A 26,122-nucleotide genomic window follows, 5' to 3' on the forward strand; every position below is an offset into this window, starting at 1 on the left:
GAACGCCTTGCTAACGGGCACCGATAGTCACCGATGACCCAACCCCGCGCGAAAACATCCACAAAGGCGAGAGAGAGAAAGGGAGACCAAGTATATCTCCCAGTCGACCGCTTGCTCTACCTACCGCCTGCGATTGTTGTTGGATTTTAGAGAGCGGCAGGCGTGTGGCGAGATAGACATGCACAGGGGAAGGTGAGCGTTGAACGTTGAACGTCGAGCTGGGTTGGATGAGATGGTGGACTTCGCTTGAGCGTGGAGGACGTTGGCTGGCTAAGAGAGAGAGCGCAGGATAGGGTCAACACCGGAGTAGTTGGCCAGGTCCTATGCATTAGGTGTGAGCGTGTGCAAGGCGGTTTTGTAGGTCCTGTCCAGGGAGCTGTCTCTGTCAACAGCCGCATCTTTGCGAGTCGACGCTCGCTCATTCGACCACCACGACGCTTCCTAAATCGCCATGGTGCTCAAACCATGTTCACTGTGTCCACCTCAGAACCCAACGCGAGTGGAAATGTGGCCATTCGAAGAGGCTCCTAGTTGGGCGGGGGGATCATTGTCAATCAGTCGTTCAAACTAAGTATGTAAGTTCGACTCATCTTCGAAGTACGAGCCCCCACTTACCAGGTGGAAAGTCATGGATTCAACATTCGCCTTCTCACCTCGAGCGAGCTTAGACCAGTCACTTCCTGGGGAAATCGCGAATATTCAAGAACTCCATCAAGCGACCCAGATGAGGAGGTAAGGGTGAATTGAAGTTTGATAGTCTTGAGTGACAAACGACAGTGCAAAGAAAGCCCGAGCCTCTGAACACGGTGTTTGATCTATTCTCACGCTGAAATAGGGGCGCGTGTGCAGAGCGGCCACCTTGACCTTCACCGTGACAGACGTTTCGAATGGTGAGCTTTCTTTCCTCCTGCAGTATGTCTGCACTGGCCGCCTTTATCTGACAGCGAAATCTGTCTTTTAAACGGGTTTCCGCCTGATAGTTTGCGTTGAATGAAGCGCGAAGCTCTGTGATATGCCCACATAACGCACCGTTGAACAAGCGCCAATCAACCAGGTCCCTCCCATCTCCACCATCCTCACTCTCGTCTCCAACAATCGAAGAAGAAGTAAATTTGAGTTCAGGCGACTTCGTATCCCTCCACTCCAGCATTCCAACATGCCCATCCCGCGAGACCATCGACTTCCACCTATCGCTGTCGCTTCACATCTCAGGCGACTTCTCACTGCTGCTATGCTTGGAGGGTTTGTGAGCTGGCGTGGACTGAGTGGTGGGGGAGGAAATGCCAAATCCCTTGCCCTGTCGTACCTTGGGGTTGTTCTCGATTGCAACGACTATCGTGGTGAGCCCCTCCATCTTCTGTAATCGAGTACTCGTCTGACACCCGCATGGAATCTTGAAGGCTCGGACTGCCTCCTCGTTACCTACCCAGCAAATTCTCAATAACGCATGGAATTCACGGACAACACGCCCAAGGTGAGCACAGCTTTTGTGCATTCGAAGACCTTGCCATTAATAACAGATGTCCATAATCGCCGATCGAATATCGTCAAGCTATGTCCGCGTTACTTCGTGCGCTCGTATCCCAACTTTGCCACCGACGCCACCCAGGCGTTTGATGACCTTGTTCATTCTGTCGAAGGCGTCTCTATAGCCCACGCTCAGATATTCGGAACCTACGATGTGTCAAGCCCCCGCGCTAGCAAATGGCGATGCTGTTTGGTCCACGGGTTTTCACTCTCCGTGGAGAAACGGTGGAGAGCCGAATGGTCATCGGCGGTGCACATCTTGTTCTTTCGTACACCGAGGTCACTACGCCTGGGAAGCCATATTATTGATCGGTGGGTGCATCTGAAAGTCGAATATTCCGGTCGCATCTGGGAGTTAAACGGTGCGGATACCCAGGGTTGACGGGGATCGAGAGGAGACTAGTCGGTGAGTTCCCTTCCGTTGTGCAAAGGTGACCGAATCTGACACCAACCAACTTCAATCTTTTCAGTAGGCTATTACTCGCTGATATCCGTGTTATAAGAGGAATGAGGAATATCGACCTACCTACCAGCTCAGAAACACAGAACGTTCCGGTGAATAAGATTGCTTGGACCCAAATCAACCGTGTATCCGCACGATATTCATGACTCTCACCTCGAACGAACGAGAATGCATTGAGCCTATGCGGCTTTCGATATCACCACCTCGTATTCCGACAAATTTATTGTGAAATACCGCAACTACTATCTCCCTCTCTTTTATTTCGTATCTCTGACCTGGGGTGTTACAGCTGCTATGATTGGACGTGGGACCCTGTGGAGCATAAACGGTTCACTTGAGCCTTTAGGGAACTTGCAACGACTGTGGTGAGCCCATTCCTCCTATACAAATAGAGTACTTGCTTGACCCAACAGTTGATACAGCGGCCTCATAACTGCGTCTTCGCCATTCACCCAAGACACCGAGTAATGCACCGTCGTTCGAATCCACCCGTCGCAGGCCTGGGGGCGGTGAGCATTATTTTGTATAATCGACGGTCTTGCTAACGGATGCCTACTGCCCCAGTACTGGTCACCGATGGAAGTCAGGTTACAGTATCCTGATGTCGGCGCTCTTCAGCGACATCGTATCCTTCCCCGGCTCATACCAGTCCCTCCGACGGCCTATTCATATCTACGACGATTTCAACACTCAACACTCAACACCATCAGCTGACGATCTCGTTGAGTGCTTGGGTTTCCGCTGCCCGTAATGCACAGCGGAGGTCATCGGCGGGCGCCATTTGGGCCTTCGTGCCTATGTATGGCGCTGTAGCTGGGACATCACCAAAAGGTACCTAACCATTCAATACAGTGAAATATCGAGTGATCCTTCTTGTCGCCCGGGATAATCAGACTACTGATCCAATGGACGGCCCTTCAATGGACGACATTTTACTGAGTGAAATATACTGAAATGAAGCCGACTTGTTTAAAAGGTTCTAAAAGGTTCGCCCCGCGGACCGCCAAGCGAACTAGCGACGTAAAGGCCGGCCAGCCTGGCGGGTCATGACGTCACACCGAGCGAAGCTTGCTGCTCTGAAGCGGGGACTTTGACAGAAAGGAACAAAAATTCTCTGCTTTCATTAAAATGTTACAAAAAGGATCGCATCGAGGTAAGAGGATCATCATACATCCCCCAAACATACCAATGAAGAGCGAAGTTCAGCCATCATTTCGGCACCTTTTACCGAAGCCACCACTCCTTCGAAGGAAACACCTCTCCTTGAAAGGATGCCCGACATCACTTTATCTTAGGTACCTTTTGGTGATGGAAGTCATGTTGTTTGGTGGGTGCGTCATACTTCCGTTTGGGCTCGTGTAGCTGACAGTTGTTCCAGACACGACTCTCCAGCGACCGCTTCTCAGCGCGCATCACTCTAGACCAATACCAGCAACTTCCGTCCAGCAGCATTAGACAGACGAATGGCCCTCCACGTCCGCTTCCTCGATCTGACTCCCACCTCCGAAATAGACCTGGCTCCTCCTTCCCCGCCTACCTCACACAGGCATCCCACCAATCGCCCAAGCGTGCCATATCCCTACTTTCCAGGTAAAAAGAAACAGATTCAATCGCTTGCCTGGCCTTCGAACCTCGAGCCGCGACTCGCGGTCAACTAGACACCTGTGAAAAGAAAACGTACACCGACTCAAAAGCGAGCGCTAGGAGGTCAGAGTGGATCATAGTGACGCTGGATAGGCCCCCACCATGTGCATCGGAAGCGCGTACGGGTCCACGGCCTTTACTGGTCGTGAGGACGGTGTGTTGAGTCTTGACTCTATTGCCGTCCTTGCTTCGAACGCTTATTCTGGGATGTGTATGCTCTATAATCACTCTACGGGTACCATCGGTACATAGAATTTCATTTTGAACCGTCGTACCATTGCTTATCGGTTTCACGAAACACTTGTGCTTCATCGACCGCCGTGACCGATAGGCTGCGAGAAACGATTGCCTTCCAAGCTCAAGACTCCTTCAAATCAAATCGAGAGCAAGGAACCGTCTACGTATCTCACTCAAACTCGTGATCGATTAATTCATCGCGGACTCTGTTGCTGAATTTGGCCATTCCTCTGTCGTCACTGTACTGTACATCCTCCTTTCGTCCGGTTCGAATATACTTGCTAACGTACACCATAGGTCTTCGTCCTCTGGGCTATGTACTATTGACATCCCCAGCCTCCGCCTCCGCTGCACCGAGGAAACTCAAATCCTCGGACGCCGAGATGGGTGAATTCGCTCACGACGAGTACGTTGGTCTGGAGAACGAGCTCGGCCAACTCGTCAACACCACTCTGCGAGCACAGGGTCGCTCAAGCAACGACGAGGAAGGTCGTCCCCGCTGCAGAGTCGCAATAGACGCGCCCTGATGGACTTGGTTATGCTGTTTGACATTTTCGTTAAAAAAGGTTTTGGATGAAGCATCCGAACCGTGTGCGGGTACCACCGCCTTAAGCTTCTCCGCTTGTGAGGAGGGTGTTTTGATTTTCCCCTCTTAATCGCGATCGAAGGCCTGCAGGAGATTGTCAGCCAAGTGTCGGGGAGCTCGCAGAGGCGTACTGTCGAATACATTCGAACCTCAGAGACTGCTGCCACCGTAGGAATTGGGGAAACTTCAGCTTCTAGCGTCGTTGCCGGGCGTAGTGCTCACTGGGACAACACCCTACATATCGCTATTCGGTGCAGTTTGAAGAAAATGAAAAACACAGCTGCAATAGAAGCGCAGCTTAAGGGCCAGACGGGAGCAGGGCTTACAGTGATGGAGTAGGTAAAGGTTGAAGGGAAATCCATAGCTCGGTTTAGTGCCATTCACCCTTGAGGTGGCAGTCGAACGTCAAGAGCCACAGCTCTGACGTTGGCGAGTACGCATGTGAGCCCTGAAGGGCGCAGGTTTAAATTTTGGTAGTCTCCCAACGCTGAACGACGAGCGAAAAGGGGCGAGCCTCCATTTGTTCGTCCAGTAAATTCTATGGGAATTCGGCGTAAGACTTCGCCTGGCGTTACACGGCATTAACCTACATGGTATTTCCCAGCTCCATGCGTCGACGGTCTAAGAAGGTGCTGCAGAAACCGGTGACATGCCAGTACCTTTCCAGGTCCAACGCTCGCTCCCGCGGGCCTTACCGCGTCTTTACCGCCCAAATCGCCATCGTATACTCGAACGGTGTGGTGAATTGATCAGAGGTGAGAAGAGATGCTTATTCGAAAAGCTTCGAAGTTGACCTCCAGGTCACCGGTATACCAGATCGTTGAAACTAAGTAGAATTGGATATTAGATTACGTTTTATTTTATAGAAATGAAGATGGCACTTACCAGTGGAGTTTGCCTCCACGAATTTCGAACCTTCTGAGGCCAATCGAGCCTGGTACCAGTCACTGGTCACTGGTCGAGTTGTCTTCGAGCTCCTGCCCCTGGCGATGGCTGGCGACGAAGCCGAGGCGGATTTTCCTTTTGACGCTCTGGATTGGCGAGAGCGCGGTCAACGTGTTGAGGCTACCTGTGCGGTAGTTGGAATGCACGGCGAGATTTCGCTGGGGATTCCAAGCACTAATTGGCCGTTGCATGTGTATGACAGGGGTCGAATGCGCGTGCTATACCATGGATTGGAAGGGCGACCAGCTGTAGATAGGTCAGGTTACTTGAGATCTGAAAGGGGCCTTGAAAATGACCGACCTGTCGAGGGTGGTAATACCGTGGCTACTTAGAGAGGGACGACGAGATGCAGCGTCTTGAAGGCCATTCGAAGTGGTAGAGTTGTTACGGTGGCTGGGCTTGTAGCTGGACAGGTATGCACAGAGGGACGAAGAGAGATGCGCAATTGAGAGTCGGTCGAAGAAATCAGGTTGGTGAGATGGTTCAATTGGCGGAAGCTCGGTGGAGGGTAGCTGGCTGCGAGGGAGATAGGGAATTGAGAGCTCAGAGGGCGAGATGGGATAAATGTGGGAATGGTTGGCCAGGGGTGTGGTACATGCCCTGCACGATGGGTCCAGGACATCAGCTCTCTGCGAATCCGGCACACTCCTCGACGGCCACATCGCATCCAGCCTCAAGACCTTCATGTTGACTGCTGTCTACATGAGCCGATGTGAGTAGGTCGTTCGAAAAGGCTCGTTTGGGCTGAATCGGCTGATGGTCGGTAACGCCCAGGTCGTCGACGCAGGTTCGTGCAGACTTGGCGGAATTGTATGTCAGTGAGCCATCCTCTAAGTGCGAACAAACGACGGTGCAAAGAGCAGCACTGAACGCGATGTTTGATCGATTCTCACGTTGAGATAGGAGTGCGTTGAGGAACGGCGTGGCGGCTCGTTCTTGACTTCCACAGACAGAAAGAACTCCATTGCCATTCACCATTCTTTCCTCGCCTATGAGTACCCTTTGGAGCATGAATCGCATGAGTTCAGCTGTGAGAGTCAAGAGGGGGTTGGGTGGGCAAGGAATGACCATCGTTGGGAGGATTCGGAGGGCAGCTGAGGTGAGTTCCCTTCTGCTGTGGCCACTGCATCTGATAGCGAGCTTATCCATTCAACGGGTTCTTGATTCGTGGTATGCGTTTAAAATTCGCACCTGTCATCTCAGATGTACATCATGCTGCCTTGAATAAGATTTCGTGAACCCCAATTTGAATCAACCAACGCTCTCTCGTTTCCGCACCGACGCCCTGCAAGACCGTCGACTCCTGTGTCTTTCTTTGGTTTCATATCTCACGCCAGGGCTGGCCGTTTGCATCTCACAGCCATTATCCTTGGGGGGTTGGCGAGCCGGCGTGGACTGAGTGGTGGGGAGGGTTCGGAGGATGAAGAGCTCGCTTGCGCTGTCGTACCGGCCGTTGTTCTCGAACGCGACGACTGTGGTGAGCCCATCCCTCTCCTATGATCGAGTACTCGCCTTGGATCTTGCTCGGTAGGAATGTAGCGAGGTATAGCGAGGATATTTTGTCGCTGGATCTCCGTCGCGTTTCAACTTCTCACCCTCGGACGCCTCTCCCGTTTCTAACGGCGTCGACCCCCTCCCTCCGCAATGGTGAACCTCACATACGACGCCTGTATGTACACCAGCCTATCCCTTACCTGGTCGACCACTAACCTCTCCTCTTAGCCGGCGAGATTGTCTACTATGACAATGTAACAGGCGAGACCACCGTCTACAACATGGGCGACATGGCCTTCATCATGGTGTGCATGGCCCTCGTCTGGATCATGATTCCCGGAGTCGGCTTCTTCTACTCTGGCCTGTTGAGGAGGAAGAACGCCCTGTCGATGATTTTCACCTCTTTGGCGTCGATCGCCGTTGTCGGTTTCCAAGTACGTGCTACTATCATCCCATTGGGAACTTTGTGGGTTTGGGACGATGCTAACTCGTTCGCTCAGTGGTTCTTCTGGGGATTCTCGCTTTCGTTCGCCGATGATGCTAGTCCGTTTATTGGTACTCTCAGTACGTGTCCTCTCTGTGACTCTTATCGCCTCGTTGACTTACGGTTATCTAGAACATTTCGGTCTCAAGGGTGTGCTTGATGCCCCTTCAATCGGAAGCGCTCGTATCCCCAGTCTACTGTTCATGCTCTACCAAGGAGCCTTCGCCGCCATTACGTGAGTAATCCACGCCAACACGATACCTCCTGCACAGTCTAACCATCCTACAGTGCTGCACTCGCTGTCGGCGCCATCGCCGAGCGCGGTCGTCTCGGTCCCATCCTCGTCTTCATCTTCATCTGGACAACCATCGTCTACGACCCGATCGCCTGCTGGACCTGGAACGGAAACGGCTGGTCGTTCGTCCTCGGCGGCCTCGATTTTGCGGGTGGAACACCCGTCCACATCAACTCTGGCACCGCCGCCCTCGCCATCTCCGTCTACCTGGGCAAACGACGCGGCTACGGCACCGAGCGCCTCGCCTACAAGCCCCACAACACCACCTACGTCGTCCTCGGGACTGTGTTCCTCTGGTTCGGCTGGTTCGGATTCAACGGTGGTTCGGCGTTGTCTGCGAACCTGCGTGCTGTCCAGGCTTGCATTGTCACGAACATTGCTGCCGCTGTCGGTGGTATCACTTGGATGCTCTGGGATTACCGCATTGAGAAGAAGTGGAGCGCTGTCGGGTTCTGCTCTGGTGCCATTTCTGGTCTTGTTGCGATTACACCTGCTTCTGGATATGTTGGATCTCGTGCGTCCTTTCATGGTTTGATATATTTCGACCTTTACTGAGACGTCTTGTCTTATAGCCGCTGCCGTCCTCTTTGGTGTCATGGGAGGAACGATTTGCAACTTTGCCACTCAGCTCAAGTTCCTCCTCGGCTACGATGATGCTCTCGATGTAGGGGACCTCTGACCTTCTACCAGGAACAGTTTACTCACCAAACCACTTTAGATCTTCGCCACCCACGGTGTTGGTGGAATCGTTGGCAACCTCCTCACTGGCATCTTCGCTCAAGCTAGCGTTGCTGGCTTCGACGGTGCTACCGAGATTCCTGGTGGCTGGCTCGACAAGAACTGGGTCCAATTGGGCTACCAGATCGCCGACTCCGTCGCTGGATTTGGATACTCCTTCGTCGTCACTGTACGTCCTCCTCTCGTCGCTTCGAGTATATTTCCTAACATAATCTGTAGACCCTCATCCTCTGGGCCATGCACTACATCCCCGGCCTCCGTCTCCGCTGCTCCGAGGAAACCGAAATACTCGGTATCGACGACGCCGAGATGGGCGAATTCGCATACGACTACGTCGGTCTCGAGCAAGAGCTCGGCCAGACCCTCAACACCACTCTGCGAACATCGAGTCGCTCAAGCAACGAGAAGGTTGTCCCCGTTGCAGAGTCGCAATAGACGCGTCCTGATGGACTTATTTGTGCTGTCTAGCATGTGTTCAAGTTTTGGAGGAAACCCCCGCCATCTCAGACGGCATTCGAGCTGCGTGCGGGTCCAGCTGTGCCTTCTCCGCTTGTGAGGAAGGTGTTTTGACTCGGCCCTCGTCTCGATGTCGTCTTTTGCTTCGTTGGACACTTGTAATACCCGCTCATTCTCCTATATTTCTTCCAGGATTTGCATGCTTGATGTCTACTACCATTACTTATAGTTCCACCTTGTATTAACATAGTATTACTACGTATCTCTACCGAGGAATGTTGCACCTCTCTTGGGCTGCCCTCTGGTTTCACGAGTTTTGCTGTTTACGATAACTGAGCAGTCGCCATTTTATGGGACTAGAGACTGCACGTAATGAAATGCCCTGTTATGACTCTTCACGCTATTCTTTCTTGTCTATCATTGAAATATCCGCATCGTAATCTCCAGGTGGTCGTATGCGTGGAGTCGTAGACCGGGTGTGTAATGCGGGTCAGGACTCACGTTATAAAATTCCGACCTAAATGTCTAATCATCGACATGCTGCACTCATTGCTGTTGTGGTTTGTGTGATGACAATTGCAGCACTGTCACGACCTATTTCGCGCCGAATCTCGAGACGTAAGATGCCTACATACCACCGTCGTTGATTCTATTTGCCACCCGTCGGGATTCGAACGCGTGTCATGCAGGACAGTCGCGATCGCGTTGTTTGGTTTTCCCGCCTCTTTCTTCTCGCCGCATTGTCGTCGTCCTAGTAGGGTTCAAGGTAGCGAGCCGTATCTTCGATGTAAGTGCCCTTTTGGAAGTGTGGTTATATGATAACAGTCTGACAATAAACTCAAATGCCTTAGCACACCGGCGAATCATTCTCGTCACTATGTACCCCTGCCACACGTATTAGGTGCTAGGATTCGCAACTCTGCAACGCGAACACCTGGCTCGCTAGGTTTAAACCGTGACTGGAGTCCCATTTTGCGCCAATCTAAATCCGCACTCACATCTGTCGGATGTGCTGTGAGATGACTGAGTCCGTGAGGACCGCTCGAAATGGAAATTTCGAATGTCATGTCAGGCCTCATGCGACACACCTTGTCCCTGAACTGCTGCTACGCCGAAACCAACGAACATCGCTATTCATCGACAAACCGACAAACCGCTATGGAACCTACACCTACTAGGAAACGAGACAAGTTCAAAGGATGGTTCAAGTCTTTAACCCCTTCCCGTGGAAGTTCTAGGGCGCCATCGCCCTCTCCCTCCGGTCAGAGGGGTTCCATGGACAACAGAAGCCAAGGAATCATTGGCAGCACTGGCCTCGCTATTGCTATTGCCCAACCAAAAGCATCCACGACTATTGAAAACCCTGCCGCGAATTTCGGTACAGCCCAAGGCGCCGCTGTGGCCAACCCTATTCCACAACTCCAGGAGCCATCGGCAGCGGCGAGCGCTCAAGATCAGCCAACCGACGTCGAGAATCAAGATCATTCGGACAGCGCTGAGAGAGGAATGGAGATCCAGGAGGGGTCTTTGACCGCAAGCACTCAGCAGCCAGAGATCTCCACCATCGGTACCGGCCACGACGTCAAGGAGAAGACGGGTGCCGCCAACACGGGGATCCAATCAGCCAGTTGGAACCACCGGTACTGCTCCAGGCGACCGACTGGCCGCTGCTGCGGACGATGCCAAGGACGCCGGTCAATCGACCTGGCAAGACTCGACGGCCTTCAAATCGGTCAAGGTCGTCGTTGATGGACTCGTGATCGCATCGGAGGCCTTTTCGCCGTTGAAGGTTCCGGCGTTGCTGCTACAGAAAATCTTGGAGAATGTCGAAGTGCGTGCAATTTATTTTTTTCCGGTTTTCCTTGGGTTCTAATACGCTCCCAGATGCTCAAGGGCAACGCGGATCTCGCCAGGGAGCTGGCTTCCAGGCTCGAGATTGTTCGCCAGATCCTAGCTGGGCGCCCGGAGAGCCTCGAACCTGGTGTCAACACCCGCTTGCAGAGCCTGGCACTGTAAGTCTCTTTCCGTCCCTCGTCGTGTCCGATAATAACGGGATGCTGTTCTCGTAGCACCATGGAAGGGAAACTCAAGATGTTGGACGAGAAGATTGAGAAGGCCGGTCAAAAACGCGGCCTCCCTGGACGGTTCGCTTTTGCCAAGGATGAAGAAGACGAGTTGATGGACATCGCGAGGGAGATCAACTTGGCTATCGAGGTTGCAGTGGTAGGTGAATTCATGGTTATCGTCGATTCGCTTCGCTGATGCCCCTCCAGCTGGACGTTACCGTGGACAACAACAGACAGATCCTTCGGGTGGTTCGGGATATTGGCTGGGTGGGGGAAAAGGGTGAGTGTTTGTTGATACGTTGCGCGACGGATTGTGACTAACACTTCTGTCCTAGTGGAAGAAGGTCTGCGGGCCTCGTCTCGGATGATGGAAGGGATTAATCACTTGGTTCTGAATGGTACGCACCTTCCGTGTATTGGTGAGCCACGGTCGCTGATGTCCTCTGGTTAGATAAGCTGGGAAATGTGAAGCGGGCTGGCTTTGGGCAAGATGAGCTTGGTCGACCGGGCTGTACACCAGGCACGCGCGTTGCGTTGCTTGCTGACCTGCTGGGATGGGCTAAAAAGGTTCACTCGCCACACCTTTTCTGGCTGAACGGGGTCGCTGGGACGGGCAAGTCGACCATAGCCGAGAGCTTCAGTGCCCAACTGCATGACCGGAAAATGCTGGGCGCAAGCTTTTTCTGCTCGATCAAGGTCGACGACCGCAAGGACGCGCAGCTCATCATTCCCACTCTTGCGAAAGCTATGGCGAGGTCGAACGCACAGTTCCGTGAAGCGCTGGATGTTGTTCTCGAATCATGCGACGACCCGACGGCGATGAAGCTTGAGGACCAATACCAGAAGCTCATTCTCGAACCGGCTGCGAGCGCATTCAAACACACCTCGACCACCATCGTCGTCGTTATCGATGCCCTCGACGAGTGCGACAAGGATAAAGCGACCGAACTCCTCCTCAGGGCGATCATCGCCCAGAAACCTTCCGTGCCTCTCAAGTTCTTCGTCACCAGTCGCCCGGAAACTGCCATCAGAGAGACGTTCGACACTTCGGCCGTACATGGCCTTGTTCGCCTCCACGACATCGAGCGGGACATTGTCCAGGCCGACATCTTCGCCTTCGTTGTCCACAGTCTGTTCCAGAACAGTGCCATTCGGAAGAAGTACGGCTCGCGTTGGCCCCCGCCCGAGGTTCAGAAGATTGCGGCTCAAGCAGGTCACCTATTCATCGTTGCTGCCACCATGGTCAAGTACATTACGACTCGAACCGGCAACCCTGTTCAGCGACTGGAGAAATTAGCAAGTGCTGAAAGGCCACCCCTCTCCTCCATCGATGAGCTCTACAGCCGCGTTCTCGAGGAGGCGTTCAGCGAGCTTGACGAGGATGAGGCCCATGTCACGCACCTTTGCCTTTCGCTCCTTGTCACGGCGCTGCGCCCACTTTCGGTGAACGACTATGCCCGTCTTCTACCTATTACCATCACGCCGGATGGGGTTCGGGTAGCTTTCGTTGCCCTTCACTCTGTGGTTCGGCTGCCAGAGGAGAACAACGACGATGGTGCTATCTCCATATACCACGCCTCGTTCGTCGAGTACTTGACTTCCGACAAGCAACGTGGACGTCCGTGGTTCGTCAACACGACCACTGCACATTCCATCGTTGGGCAAGCCTGCATTAACCTCCTAAGTTCCCAGCTGTGTTTTGGCATCTCGGGCGCACTAACGTCGTACAAAAGCAACGACGAACAGCCCAAGCAATTGGCGCTTCCATCCAAACTGGTGTATGCGTGCACTGCGTGGGTCGACCATGTTGGGCGCGGGGGATTTCCTCCGTCACTGCAAGCGTCAATGAAGGCATTGTTGAAGGACAAGTGGCTGTTCTGGCTGGAGGCCCTGGGTGTGGAGAAGCGAGTAGGATATGCTCAGTCTCTATGGAAGGTAGCTGAGGTTCGTCACCATTGCCATTGCACATTGGCTTCCTATGCTGATACCGCTTGACTAGGAGCCCTTGATTGCAGATGCAGACCTCAAGACCTTGCTGAAGCAGATTGCTGACTTTGCATATGCATATACAACTCCGGTTAACCACAGCACCCCACACCTGTACCTCTCCGCCATCCCCTTTGCTCTGGCATCCCGATCATTTGCAGCTCTACCTATCCCTGCTTTTCCATGCCTTCCTGCCATCCATCCCAGCCAGTATTACCAGACTAGCCAAACACTATTGACCATACCCAGCCAGCATGGGAGTGTTATATCTGTTGCATATTCTCCAGATGGGAGGTCTGTTGCTGCAGGCTGTGTGTATGGAGCTGTTGTGGTCTTCAATGCAGATACTGGTGAACCTCTGCTACCACCCATGCAGGGGCACACCAGCTACATCACATCAGTTGCCTTCTCTCCTGATGGGTCCTGCATTGCCTCTGGATTGGATGACAAGACCATCCGCATCTGGGATGCTCACTCAGGGAAGGCCCTCCTTGAGCCCATGCAGGGGCACACCCACAGGATCACATCAGTTGCCTTCTCCCCTGATGGGTCCCGCATTGCCTCTGGATCAGGTGACGAGACCATCCGCATCTGGGATGCTCACTCGGGGAAGGCCCTCCTTGAGCCCATACAGGGGCACACCGACCCAGTAACATCAGTTGCCTTCTCCCCTGATGGGTCCCGCATTGCCTCTGGATCAGGTGACGAGACCATCCGCATCTGGGATGCTCACTCGGGGAAGGCCCTCCTTGAGCCCATGCAGGGGCACACCGACTGGGTCACATCAGTTGCCTTCTCCCCTGATGGGTCCCGCATTGCCTCTGGATCAGGTGACGAGACCATCCGCATCTGGGATGCTCACTCGGGGAAGGCCCTCCTTGAGCCCATGCAGAGGCACACCGACCCAGTAACATCAGTTGCCTTCTCCCCTGATGGGTCCCGCATTGCCTCTGGATCAGGTGACAACACCATCCGCATCTGGGATGCTCACTCGGGGAAGGCCCTCCTTGAGCCCATGCAGGGGCACACCCACCCAGTAAAATCAGTTGCCTTCTCCCCTGATGGGTCCCGCATTGCCTCTGGATCAGGTGACGAGACCATCCGCATCTGGGATGCTCACTCGGGGAAGGCCCTCCTTGAGCCCATGCAGGGGCACACCGACCCAGTAACATCAGTTGCCTTCTCCCCTGATGGGTCCCGCATTGCCTCTGGATCAGATGACAAGACCATCCGCATCTGGGATGCTCACTCAGGGAAGGCCCTCCTTGAGCCCATGCAGGGGCACACCAACTGGGTCACATCAGTTGCCTTCTCCCCTGATGGGTCCCGCATTGCCTCTGGATCAGGTGACGAGACCATCCGCATCTGGGATGCTCACTCAGGGAAGGCCCTCCTTGAGCCCATGCAGGGGCACACCGACTGGGTCACATCAGTTGCCTTCTCCCCTGATGGGTCCCGCATTGCCTCTGGATCAGGTGACAACACCATCCGCATCTGGGATGCTCACTCAGGGAAGGCCCTCCTTGAGCCCCATGCAGGGGCACACCAGCTCAGTCACATCAGTTGCCTTCTCCCCTGATGGGTCCTGCATTGCCACTGGATCCAATGACAAAACCATTCGGAATTGGACTTTACACCCTTCTCCAAACCCCTCTCTCACAGCCACCCAAATTTTCGCCCACCATTATCCCTTCCCTAGCCTCCGGATGGGAGATGATGGATGGATCCGAAACCAGTCTGGTGACCTACTCCTATGGGTTTTACCCAAGTATCGTGACAAGGGACCTTTCCCGGGCCTGCATAGAGTTATTGGTTGTGTTCCTTACATTGACATCGAGCTTACCAATGCTGTTTGGCATGGTAAAAATTGGAAGAAGTGAGTGGAATCTGTTACCTGTGGAAACAACATGCACTAATAGGTGATTTCACAGGTGTCGAGAATCCATTTCCCATTCCGCTCGGAAGCGCTGGCCGTGGCCTGCCACCCACAACTCCGCACCACTATCAGAGGCATAATCATACACCCTACAAGTCGCTTGTGATGCCTCACCCTCCCCCCCTCTTGTCTCCATGCCGCGCCCCCATTTCGAATGTAAATATGTGTCTGTCGCAGGCCTCCTCGCTCGTATACTATCTACCCTTTTGTGCTCCATTCTGTCTGCCCTCTCGTCGTGTACCTGTATCTCGTTACTCCAACTTGTCTCCATGGCCCGCCGATGTACCAATACTTACACCCCTGCGATCCTATCCATCCACCCATGTTGTAACTTGACCTGTTACCCTGAAGCTATTTAATGGTTTGGCTACTACGCGTTTTTATTGCCCTTGCACCAAGGGCCCACTGCGCGACGCAGGTGATCAATAGAACCGGAGACGTGACCGTGGGGGTGAGCGAGGAATGTCTCGTTCAAAGACCTCATCCCATCAACCAGCGCGGCGAGTCGTGGACCGCCCGCACCCCTCGTACACCAGCCCCAGAGTGGAGACGCCTGCAGCAGGAACAGACACCACAGACGACTTCCACAACTCCAAGAATGCTGCGTTTTTCGCGCCGTACAGTGAAATCCGTCCGCGACAATCCAAAATTTTCAAGCAGGTCGGAACCCATCCCATCCACCACGGCCATCCCACCACGGCCATCGGAAGAGTGAGTAGGGGGAAAGCGCACGTAAGCGATATGTTGAGCGTCGCAGGCGGTGCACTCCGAAGTGCGGACAGCGTCCAGTGGAGGTTGAAAGTTGCGGAGGTATCTGCAAGAACCCAGTCAGGTCAGTTGAATCACTGGACATTCGGCGCGACACTCACCTCAGGCTCAGACTTAAAAGCTGCAGGTGGTGTGTACCCTCGACGATGGAGCTTCATGTTTCAATGCACCTGGGGCCCTCTTCGAACGTTAGAAGGTTGACTGTTGTGCTTCTCTACTCCGCTAATCGATTTCGACCACAGAAATGGCATACTAGCTATCTTCACCTGGAATAGGACATCAGCTGTCAGACCTAGGCGAGGGAGAGGGCTGTATGGGCCTACCTGGCGACGTCGAGATGGTTGTATCTGGTGCTCGATGCCTTGGGAGCATCGAGGTCTGTGTTCTCCGCCTGCCATTCGAACTTTCCGAGGAAATGGACCTGTATATCCATGTCCTTCTCCGAGTTTGCTTTGCGTTCTGGTTGATAGTAGGCAGACACTTCGCTGGGTGCGTTGGATGATCAGGGCGAGGACGACGTGTTCAACTTCTGGCGCTGGTTCGAATGCTTCCGGCTAGCTTGCCGGTCGGATTTCGTCGGGTGCTCCAAGGACGCGTCGTTGTCCAATGTTGCGTCTATACGAAGGCAGTCAAAGCGCAAGTTCTACCGAAGACCCGAAGAATCAGACCGACTATAGGGAGGGTCAGGACATAGGCGTCTACACACGAGCATCTGGAAACTCACCTGCGCATGCTACATGGTCGAAATCCCGGAATTCAGTGACATAGATGAGAGACAGGACTTGGGGCATTTGGATTGGAGGTGGTGGGTTTGAAGGTGAGTCTTCTAGCTAGCACAAGGCGCGGTCGGGATGGGCTCGTCGTTCGGCAACCGAACGACGGTGTTGAAATGGAGGTGGTGGGGGTCAAGGGCGCAATCGTCAAGGGCGCAATCGACAATCCAACGCCCAAGCGCGACGGGTGGGGGCGCCTAGAAAGTCTACTTGTTTTATGGGCCAGTTCGCAGGCTCATGGCAGGTTACGAGTCCGTCTCTGAAGACTGAAGTATGGTGGCATAAGCTAAGGGTGCTCGCTGGCGCACACCTTCAGTGCGCTCGCGCTCGCACCAGGGTATTCTTGGACGGTTGGACCAATGGTGCCCAGATCACATATTTTGTTGATTAAAGTTTTCAGTTTAAGTAACATGAAATACCTAAATATATCCTGATATACCCACTAGAATTTAAACTAACAAGTTACAGCTATCCAACCGGGGTCTACTGTCTGCTTATCATGAATATAAATGGCTCGAGCACGAATTGAACCCCCAACCAGGCAAATTCCGGACGCTTTGATGACAAGCGTGATGCCATCAAAAACGGGCCTCGGAGACCGGCCAGTCGTAAATAGAATGAGAACTCCTATTTTTCCCCTATTTTGTACCCTTGGAATGACGTCACAACTAGTGCTGGTAGAAAAAAACGAACTGCACTTAATTCCGTCATAGGGCTAACTGAACCTGGAGTTGAGGACACCCAGTCCTATTTGAAACTACAAACAGTATTAAAAATCAAAGCTTTAATCAAGTCTCCTGCTCGAAAAAGCACCCTAGACTGACACCTGTCAGCGCACCCATCAATGAAATCAAGAGAAGCGCCCAAGATCAATGCTAAAATGAAGTCTCATTAAAGCACAACACAGAAGGCACCACAACGTTAGATGAAAAAAAGAAGTAAAGAAGCCATCAAAACCTGTCCATCAAATCCTCGAAATTAAGGCCTAAATGAAGTCTCGTTTTCGAGCCGCATAGAAACGACTCCTAACGGACTCGTAACCTAGCGATAAGCTCAAAAGGCTTGGATTCTTTTGACTGCACCACAGGATAATGAACGCGAGAGTTTTATCCAAGTCCTAATAGCAAGTTTCGGTGTTAGATTGGAGTCCCGGATTGGAATTCTGCCTACTTACAACCCAGTTTCTCCAGCTCCCGTATGGATAATTCAGGTGCAGGTGTAGCCCCATCCATTGCCGCAACGACTTGCCCTTCGATACTGCCGTCCGTTGTCCCTTTGTGGTACTAGTTAAAAGTGCGCAGACCCCAAGACGGTTCGAGCGAAGACGCGAACTCGAAGTCGCCGCAGAACGGTAAAGATGATACCCAGGTCGTGGAACCGCAGTATCGTTTATTGAAGCCATTGTCAGTCGTAGCAAGCAACGAGCAAGAACCAAACGGCTCGCGGTGGTTCCAATGTGATCAATTCTCACGCTGAAATATTAGGGGCCAGCGCGCCAGGTAGGTAGGTTCATTGAACCAATCTAGTGGCTAAGTATGCGTACCGCGCGCTCGAGATATACAAAGCTGCTCCCTACCTCTAAGAATGGGTTACAGGTATGTACATGTCATGATCATTATATCATATCACTCTCCAGGCGGCCGTATGGCCAGCTCTCTGCCACCTGAGACCTCGTCCTCAATCAACCCGTCTGCGCGGCTACCAGTGGCTACCTGTATTCGATAGTCCCAAGGACTCGACTGTTCAGGAATGGGACCACGCGCCATTTAACGACCACCCTGTTGGAATTTAGGCGTCCTCCCAGCAGTACGCTCGTCGAGCTTTCCGCAAGGGCTCATGTCGAAGACCTTTGGGCGCTCATTCGTTGGGGTCGTGGCGTCGTTCTCTTCCTCTTCGTCCCGCGCATGTTCAGCAGTTGCACTCCGCACGAGCTCAATGCCAGCTCGGAGGAGGTTGTCCATATGGAGCTTCTGAGTTTCGACGGTCGCATTGTGACGCTCAAGGGCGCTTTGAATGAGTCGGAGATCCTCGTCGCTGAGGTCACCAGCATCGAGATTGTCCATCGCGCGGTGGATGCCGGCCTTCACCTCCTCCGCAGCTTGACGGAAGGCCATCGGGGTGTAATATTTGCAAAGTAAATCGCCTCCGCGAGCGCGACGTAAAATGTCCGTCCACTTGATGATAACGACCTTCAAAAGCCGCAGGTCTTCGTGGAAGTAGCGGAAGACATACTGGTCGAGTCCAGCAGGCAACGAGTCCAGAAAGGCCTTTTTTGTTTCAAAGTGGGTCATTTCCCCACCCGTCGACTCGAAAAGCCAGTAGCGCAGGGATGCCGCCTCGTACGATGGGCCATCCATTGTGTGGGGCTGAGGGCGACTTGCTCCCCCCACGCCATCCCGTGTAATGCCCAGGTAAACCAGAATCCACAGGATCGACTCCATGTCGTGTCTGGCGGTGTGTACGATGTCCCTGATATTGAGGTCATGGGCCATAAACGGCACCGTGCCCTGAAAGACAAAGTTCGGTGTCAGCTCAGAGGCTGACATAACCAAAGTAATGGCGTACCGTGACAAACGTATGGATCTGTCGTCTCTCAGTGAAATTGGGAGGGAGGTATGGCTGAAGGACAGAGATAAGCTTTTTCAGAAGCACGGTAGCAGACGCAGAAGTACCTACGTCGTCACCCAAGGACGGGAGTATATGGGATATCTTGATTTCGCCCTCTATGTTCTCGAGCTGGAGGGACAAGGGTCAGGATCCCGGACGTTAATCACGAGCGATTGACATACCTGAAGGCCTCTAGTCATACGGTATGCAAGACCTTGGGCCTGGTTGGCGGAGATCATGGGGTTGTTCCAATCATCCAGTGAGTCCTTCGAGGCATCTGTTTTGGCCAGGTATAGAAGCAACAACGCGAGGTTGTCAGACAGACGAGGAAGCTTATTCCATTCACGAAATCGGTGAAGCTCCGCCATGTGCTCAGCGAATTCGTTCCGGAGGGACGAAACTCGTTTGGGAGTGTAGCCAGGAAGGGTCTTAGCGTGGTCAAAGTCAATGAGCCTCCCCAAGCGCTTTACAACTTCGATGACAATGTTCCCCATGCTGATGTCTCGATGACATACACCCTTTTCATAATAGGCATATTCGTAATCTGTCCCCAACAATGTCAAAAGACGCAAGACACCTCACAATCCATGACATGTTACATACCTTTGAGCACGTCGATGACCACCCCAAGTAGCTCGCAAACGCTACCAAACATCTTGATCGGAAGGCCATTCAGCCGAATGATCATACGATGCTGGACACGAGGCATGTACTTGTCCGCCCCTTTGCCAACTTGAGGTTGCGCCTTGTGGAGCAAATGTTCATCAGGAGGGAGGTCGTGCACTTCTGTCGTTTGTGAATCGTCCAGCGTGGATGCCTTGGATTCGAGTCCACGACGAAGGTGGTCCGCAGTGTGGGAGCCTGGGACATCCTCCCCGCTGCAAGTCGCTGCACGCCCTCCAAAATCGCCCAGCAGCTGGTAGACTTCGAGCTCACTGAGACCACCCATGTGCGGTCGCCACGATTGCTTGATGATAACCAATTCCTGATGGAGCCCGTCAGCTGAAGAAAAAAGTCGTGAACGGGAATGTTGATCTTACCGGCTCAGAAGATTCGAGCTCATCAAGTCGCACCGCCCGCCATACAAGTGTTGCTCGGCCACACATGATTTCAGACCGAGCCACGCTCAGGATCTCGACGGTTTGGTAAGTCACGCCATCGATCGTGATTTGCCAGTGGAGCTTATGTCGTTGCTTGGGGATCCGGTCGAAGGGCAGAGCGTAGCTGAAGGAAGGGGGGCAGCCAGGCACGACCATCTTCATATTTGGATCGAATCCCAGACGCTCCGCGCCCATCGATGCAAAGCTGGCCATAACCTGGATGAAAAGGGCCTGATCCTAGAGTCAATCGGTGAGATCCCAGTTGACAACCGTAATGAACCATTCTGGCGTACATACCCTGTCGATGTTGATAACCCGGTTGGCTCCAAGGAGACCTGAGCGGTCGCAGTACCAGATAGACAGTGAACGGTGGAAGAAGATGAAACCGAAAACGAAACGGCGATCGTGCTGCTCTCGCAGCATCTGCCGAAGGTAGGTTCCCAGCTGCACCGCTGTCTTCCCGATTTCCTCATGTTTCGCCTTGATTTCGGCGACACCGCGGGTTCTGAGCCATGAGACAACCAAGGACTGCGCGGACTTCGTCAACGAGAACGGGTTAGACAGAGGCGCTCGTCAATCCAGATGTAAAAGGACATTTCACCTTGGATTCTCCTTGTGTTTTGGCACGCTTCGATGCCCTGGCATCATCGTTACCACTCGCTTCTTCCCCGCATGCCTCCTGGGTTATTGAGTTGGTCAGACTCTGCCCACAGGAAGAGAAACCTACTACTGACCTTCAGACAATCGGCGAGTTGCTTCTTCGTGTCGATACCAGGGTCAAGAATCAGATTACTCAAATCTGGGCGCAACTTGCTGGCGTTCTCGATATTTGACTGTGGTGGAGACCCATGACGATCCAGCCAAATACTTGGCACGTGGTCCTCGTCCTCTGAACCGCAACGCAGCGCCGCACTCGTTATGGCTTCAAGAATCTCGGTATAGGGCTCGTAGTAGTGGATCTCTGCTCCGCCTGGCTGTTCGGGAAGGCCGGTCCAGCCTGAATCCGAGAGCAAGCGGGAGCGCTTGAGCTCGTCGACAATGTCGGTGAGCTTGTCGCGGTTGACGGGGAAAAGCCGGTTCACGAACTCCTGCAGCTCGCAAACGCGGACGTTGTGTTCAAGGTCTTTCTTGACGTCTTTCTCTACATCATTGGCTACCGTTGCAGCAGTGGACACGGTCATCTGGGGTTTGACATCAGCGTCATGAGCTCGGTGACAACTTTTGGCGCTCGGAAGTCCGCTGATGGCGAACACACATAGCCAAACAGGCGAGCAATTCCACGGGTCTCGATGTCACCCCGACGCTCATCCAAGCTGGGCTACTAAGCTCGTATGCTACGTATGACAGGTTTAGCGCATTTAGACGAAACAAACGTCAACAAACTAGCATTGGATCACGACGCGTTAAATTGCAGGTCAGTATTTGAATCAACTTTTAAGCAGTAAGTACCACAACCTCGACGGTGCTATGTACGTTCACCAAGGTGAAAGGAGCTCAGTTTCAATATTCTCCTTTGTAGCTGACCTCTAACAGCAGGTAAATGAATGTTTAAATCTCAACCCCTGACGATAATACGTAAACGCCACTATCAGATTCAACGCGACGTCACCTGTTGCGGGCAGAACCTGACATCACCCCGAGTTCTGATACCTCGAAACCAACAAATGGCTGTTCATACGCTTCATTTGGAGTCATCTTGCTGGACGAAGGGGGCGCTTACTCCTCAGTGCCATGCGTACACATGCACTATCAGCACAGGTGTAAACAACCTGCCAAGAATTCATCTCAACTCCGGTCTGGGTACCTGTTACGCCTCGTAAGTGCTGATTCCATTAACCGCCCGTCTACCAGTTGCACAAAATATCTCAAACAGCTCAACCCTTCTCGTACCTGCCAGTGAAACTTTGAAGACCCGTATCTGAAGAAGTACGTGCCAAACCGCGAATATATCACACGAAGTCCGCCGACCCCCTGCCCTCCACGGGCCCCCGAGTCTATTGTTCTCCAACTCAATGCTGCCAATCCTGCTAGACCCTGGTTGGAAGATTCCTTCAGGGACCAGAGCTATTGCGACAACGTTCTTTTCCCTCGAAGTCCAGTAATCCCCAAGGTCAGCCGGCTGGCCCTTGTCCCAAAAAGGGAAGACCAGGGTCTTTCTCGGCGCTTAACCACTAAAGACGTCCTCATTAATCACCGGGAGTCACATGCCAACTCCTCTCTGTTCGTTGATTCTACATTCTCCATCCTGCTTTAGGACATCGGTGGCGAGAATATGAGCGGAGGCCAAGCCCGATATACTGTCGTGATTAGACGGTCACACTAACCACTGCACCAAAAAGGCGCCCATGTCCAGCTTAGGTGGACAGGCAGACCGTGGTATATAAGCACCATTCTATGTCATGATTTCGCCTGTTCATGACATTAGCCCCCTTCTATGGCTTACGTCCTCGTAAGACGAGAATGATGCATCCCCTATACCGTGCCTTTCCAGGCAGCGGACAACTGTCATGCCTGCAGGTCTATTGAGGGGCCCAGAATGTGCCCGGGTGATCCATTACATTTGCGCGTATATAGACCATTCGTTGCGTGTGTTGCTCCCTTTTCTCCCCTGGATGCACTTCCACTGCCACTCTCTGTGACGATTCCCTCTTTTATCTTCAACGACCTTCGCGGTCTCCGCCTTCTCTTGACTAGGCCCCTTCGTTATTTTTGGCTGGTTATGAAGCATGGCGCCCGCACTCACCCTCCCAACCATCCTTCAGCACATTGAATACACTCGATATGCCCAATGTGAGTCACCTTGACATTTTCAAATTGAGGAGGGGTTGACATAACGCACGTTACAGTGGCCTCCAGTTCAATCATTATTTATGACCATCGTACGCGCGAAGTCTGAGCTCAGTGTTGGATTGAAGAGCTGACCGGGTAGTACTAGTGGTTACATTTGACAGCGAGGTGAGCGATATCGATTCACCTAGCCGCCCGTGCTTGCTCACTCGCATCCCTACTAGGTCGAATTGATATGGGTATAGTCTCGCTGTAGTCGACCGCCCACTGTCAGTGTACTGATTGACGGATGCAGAAGGCTAACTGGTCGAAAGGAAAGGTGCTCTTCATTCTCGTAAGTATCCTATGATCATCGCCATCTCCCCTTCCGGACTGACCAATCTGTAGAACAGATACTACTCTCTTGCATCCGTTATGTACGTCTCGCACCCTTCACGAGCGCTGGTCCGTACTCATCGTTCCATTATTCCAGTTTCAACAACTACGGTGCGTCTTGGGCGCTGTGGTCTATTAAACACGTAAGACGATGTACCACTGCAAGTGGGGAAGAGTTCGATAATATTAGTACAGATATAAATAAGTACAATGAGGACATACCTGCAAGTGGGGAAGAGTTCGATGGGGGAACTCCCACTTGCAGTCACTACCTATATACGTCTGGGGACAAAGGGATGTCTATATACGGTAGAACAATAAGATGTCCGAATTGGGAACAAGGGATACAAGAGAACAATAGAACTACTTAATATATCCGAGATCAGAGAACAATAGAATGTCCGTATAAGGATACATGAAACGTTCGTACATAATTGGGCATCCTTGTACCCGTAAATGGAATAGGTGTGACATGTGCATTGTATTCCAACACACCCCCTCAATGTAATGTCACTAGATAATTACACAAGTCCCAGTGCGATTCGATGACGTTCAACATCTTCTCGATGGAGTGGTTTTGTTAGAATGTCGGCGACCATGTCTTTCGTTGGGCAGAAATGGATCTCGATCTCCCTGCGCTTGATCTCTTGTCTGATCCAGTGCATCTTGATGTCGATGTGCTTCATTTTGCTGTGATGCTCTGGGTTTCGAAGGACTTTAATTGCTGACTGGTTGTCTACCATCATCGGTGAAGGTTTATCAAAGTGAGAACCCAATTTCCCTCAGCAAGTTCCGTAGCCATATAATTGTCTTCGTCCTGCTGATGATGCAGAGACATATTCCGCTTCAGTTGAAGAGTTTGGCCACAGTTGCTTGCTTCTTGGCAGACCAGCTGATGGCTCCTGTTCCCATCTTGATGACGAATCCACTTGTTGATCGTCTCGTGTCGAGGCATCCTGCATAATCGGCATCACTGAATGTGTGGAAGAGTTCAGAGGCGAGTTGGGGGTTGTTGTCCATGCGATATGTGAGTTTGAGATCCATGGTGCCCTTGAGGTAGCGGAAGACGTGTTTGACGGCTGTCCAATGTGTCATTCCGGGGTTTGAATTGAATTGTGCTAGCTTTGCCACAGCGAAAGCAATGTCAGGTCGAGTGCCAATCGCGAGATACATGAGTGCTCCCACAGCGTTCATGTAAGGAATGTTCCGCATCTCTTCTCGTTCCCCTCTTCTGTCTTGGGACACTGATCTTTGCTTAGGCGGACGCTTGGGTTCATCGGCGTTTTGACCGTGTTAGCCGCATCGAGGCGGAAACGGACGAGCATGTCCTGGATGTACTGCTTCTGTGATAGTTGCAGTGTCCGTTTCTCTCGATCGTAATCAACCTTAATTCCCAGAAGGTAGGATGTTGGTCCAAGGTCTTTCAGTTTGAACACCTTTGCCAAGGCGTCCTTGACCCATTGTATCTTCTTCTGGTCTTTCGAGATGATTGTGATGTCGTCGACGAAGACGGGCAGGGTGACTCGGATGCCGTCTAATTCCCAAATGTAGACACTGGGATCGGACTTCAGTTGCTTGAATCCGAGTCGTTCGAGTTCCTCTGCCAGTTTCTCGTACCAGAGTCGACCACTCTGCTTCAGCCCATACAGTCCCTTCTTGAGGCGGCAAACCCATCGTCCCCCATTTTGGTTGGGGACTTCGAATCCCTCTGGCTGGACCATGTATACTTCGTATTCAATCTTCAATTTCTCCATTGAGGTATGCATTGGAGATATCGATGGATTCGATGAATTCACCGTTCATGGCAGCTTGTGCGAGGATTGCTCTGATGGTGGCAAGGCGGGAGGTTGGAGCGAAGACTTGGTCATAGTCAATTCCTGGTGCTTGGGCAAATCCTTTAGCGACGAGGCGTGCTTTGTACCGGTCAATGGTGCCATCAGACTTTCGCTTGATCAGGAAGACCCAGCGTGATCCAATTGCTTTGCGTCCTTGTGGGAGTTGGACGAGTTCCCAGGTGCCGTTGGCAATGAGGGCATCAATTTCCGCTCGAGCAGCACTGATCCACTTGTCTCTGTCTGGTCGGGCCATCGCTTCCTTCCAGTTGCGTGGCGAGTCCTCTGGTCGTGTGGCCGCTCCGAGTGCTTTTTCCTTCACCTTGTCGAGAACCATTTCGAGTGCCATTTCACATGCTTCAGCCATCGTGAGGTACTCTCCACTCATTCCGTAGACGTGCAGGATGGAGTCGAGGACTGGTGTTGCTTTGAAGAGCTGAGTGGAAGTCGGGTTCGTCCTCCTCATTAATGTCGTCGGCTGTGATAGGTGGTAGATTATCCTCTCTTGCACCCCCTTGATCTACTACCTGATCACCCCCTTGGTCCTGGTTCGGTGGATGACCATTTTCCTCTGCTGTTCGTCTTGGGGCAGGCGCAGTGCCCCTGCGTGAGTGTCCAGCTAAGGTGTAGTAATCCGTGACTCTTGCCGTGGAACGTATCGGACGAGGGTTTTGGGATGGCTGTGGAGGTGGTTTTGGCTTGGTTGCTCTTCCCTGTCCAAAGTTCGGTGCAGGGAGTGGAGCGGGATTCTCTACCAGTGGTTCTGGTGACGATGGTGGGACAGGTGGTTGCGATCGGCCTTGTGGTGTGGGTGAGGCTTCCTCTTCTCGATGATAAGGTGCGTGGCGTGCGACTGGAGGTTTTGCCGTTGGGGTAGAAGGGGTCACTAATTCCTCTCTTCACTTGTGGAGTGTCTGTTCCAGAGTGTTCTTTCTTGACCCGAGGTTTTGGCGTGTATGGAGGAGTGTCGTCATCATCGGAATCAGAGTCTGACTCGTGCGTGGTTGTGCTCGGAGCGTCCCC

At 52.7% G+C, this 26,122-nt stretch overlaps 7 protein-coding genes across 7 annotated transcripts; 5 read left to right on the forward strand and 2 right to left on the reverse strand.

Moving 5' to 3' along the window:
• Nucleotides 1–1,554: 1,554 nt before the first annotated feature.
• CC1G_15652 (hypothetical protein) lies at nucleotides 1,555–2,741 on the forward strand (the record flags this gene model as incomplete). Its single annotated transcript, XM_002910177.1, has 6 exons — nucleotides 1,555–1,570; nucleotides 1,653–1,839; nucleotides 1,904–1,933; nucleotides 1,998–2,113; nucleotides 2,280–2,355; nucleotides 2,555–2,741. The coding sequence occupies 6 exons, from the start codon at nucleotides 1,555–1,557 to the stop codon at nucleotides 2,739–2,741; spliced, it is 612 nt and encodes a 203-aa protein (XP_002910223.1).
• A 995-nt stretch (nucleotides 2,742–3,736) lies between these two features.
• On the forward strand, nucleotides 3,737–4,847 carry CC1G_12814 (hypothetical protein; the record flags this gene model as incomplete). Its single annotated transcript, XM_001839627.2, has 4 exons — nucleotides 3,737–3,788; nucleotides 4,169–4,277; nucleotides 4,559–4,792; nucleotides 4,832–4,847. 4 exons carry the CDS (start codon nucleotides 3,737–3,739, stop codon nucleotides 4,845–4,847), a joined length of 411 nt encoding a protein of 136 aa, XP_001839679.2.
• Nucleotides 4,848–6,023: 1,176 nt separating this feature from the next.
• Nucleotides 6,024–6,473, reverse strand: CC1G_12815 (hypothetical protein; the record flags this gene model as incomplete). Its single annotated transcript, XM_001839628.2, has 1 exon — nucleotides 6,024–6,473. The coding sequence occupies one exon, from the start codon at nucleotides 6,471–6,473 to the stop codon at nucleotides 6,024–6,026; it is 450 nt and encodes a 149-aa protein (XP_001839680.2).
• A 573-nt stretch (nucleotides 6,474–7,046) lies between these two features.
• Nucleotides 7,047–8,848, forward strand: CC1G_12816 (ammonium transporter; the record flags this gene model as incomplete). The annotated part of the gene is made up of 7 exons (XM_001839629.2): nucleotides 7,047–7,071; nucleotides 7,125–7,460; nucleotides 7,513–7,615; nucleotides 7,669–8,189; nucleotides 8,248–8,339; nucleotides 8,394–8,582; nucleotides 8,633–8,848. The coding sequence occupies 7 exons, from the start codon at nucleotides 7,047–7,049 to the stop codon at nucleotides 8,846–8,848; spliced, it is 1,482 nt and encodes a 493-aa protein (XP_001839681.2).
• Nucleotides 8,849–10,027: 1,179 nt separating this feature from the next.
• CC1G_15653 (HNWD3) lies at nucleotides 10,028–14,500 on the forward strand (the record flags this gene model as incomplete). The annotated part of the gene is made up of 8 exons (XM_001839631.1): nucleotides 10,028–10,466; nucleotides 10,522–10,700; nucleotides 10,754–10,881; nucleotides 10,939–11,092; nucleotides 11,143–11,215; nucleotides 11,271–11,333; nucleotides 11,387–12,879; nucleotides 12,935–14,500. The coding sequence occupies 8 exons, from the start codon at nucleotides 10,028–10,030 to the stop codon at nucleotides 14,498–14,500; spliced, it is 4,095 nt and encodes a 1,364-aa protein (XP_001839683.1).
• Nucleotides 14,501–18,164: 3,664 nt separating this feature from the next.
• On the reverse strand, nucleotides 18,165–21,362 carry CC1G_13086 (other/FunK1 protein kinase; the record flags this gene model as incomplete). The annotated part of the gene is made up of 9 exons (XM_001839633.2): nucleotides 18,165–18,905; nucleotides 18,964–19,134; nucleotides 19,188–19,549; nucleotides 19,609–19,990; nucleotides 20,046–20,342; nucleotides 20,403–20,642; nucleotides 20,707–20,784; nucleotides 20,840–21,286; nucleotides 21,357–21,362. The coding sequence occupies 9 exons, from the start codon at nucleotides 21,360–21,362 to the stop codon at nucleotides 18,165–18,167; spliced, it is 2,724 nt and encodes a 907-aa protein (XP_001839685.2).
• Nucleotides 21,363–22,831: 1,469 nt separating this feature from the next.
• On the forward strand, nucleotides 22,832–23,638 carry CC1G_15654 (hypothetical protein; the record flags this gene model as incomplete). Its single annotated transcript, XM_002910178.1, has 6 exons — nucleotides 22,832–22,895; nucleotides 22,952–22,984; nucleotides 23,041–23,060; nucleotides 23,188–23,226; nucleotides 23,280–23,308; nucleotides 23,365–23,638. The coding sequence occupies 6 exons, from the start codon at nucleotides 22,832–22,834 to the stop codon at nucleotides 23,636–23,638; spliced, it is 459 nt and encodes a 152-aa protein (XP_002910224.1).
• Nucleotides 23,639–26,122: the final 2,484 nt, after the last annotated feature.

Source organism: Coprinopsis cinerea (genome assembly GCF_000182895.1).
Source record: "Coprinopsis cinerea okayama7#130 chromosome 11 map unlocalized cont3.11, whole genome shotgun sequence".
NCBI lineage: Eukaryota > Fungi > Basidiomycota > Agaricomycetes > Agaricales > Psathyrellaceae > Coprinopsis > Coprinopsis cinerea.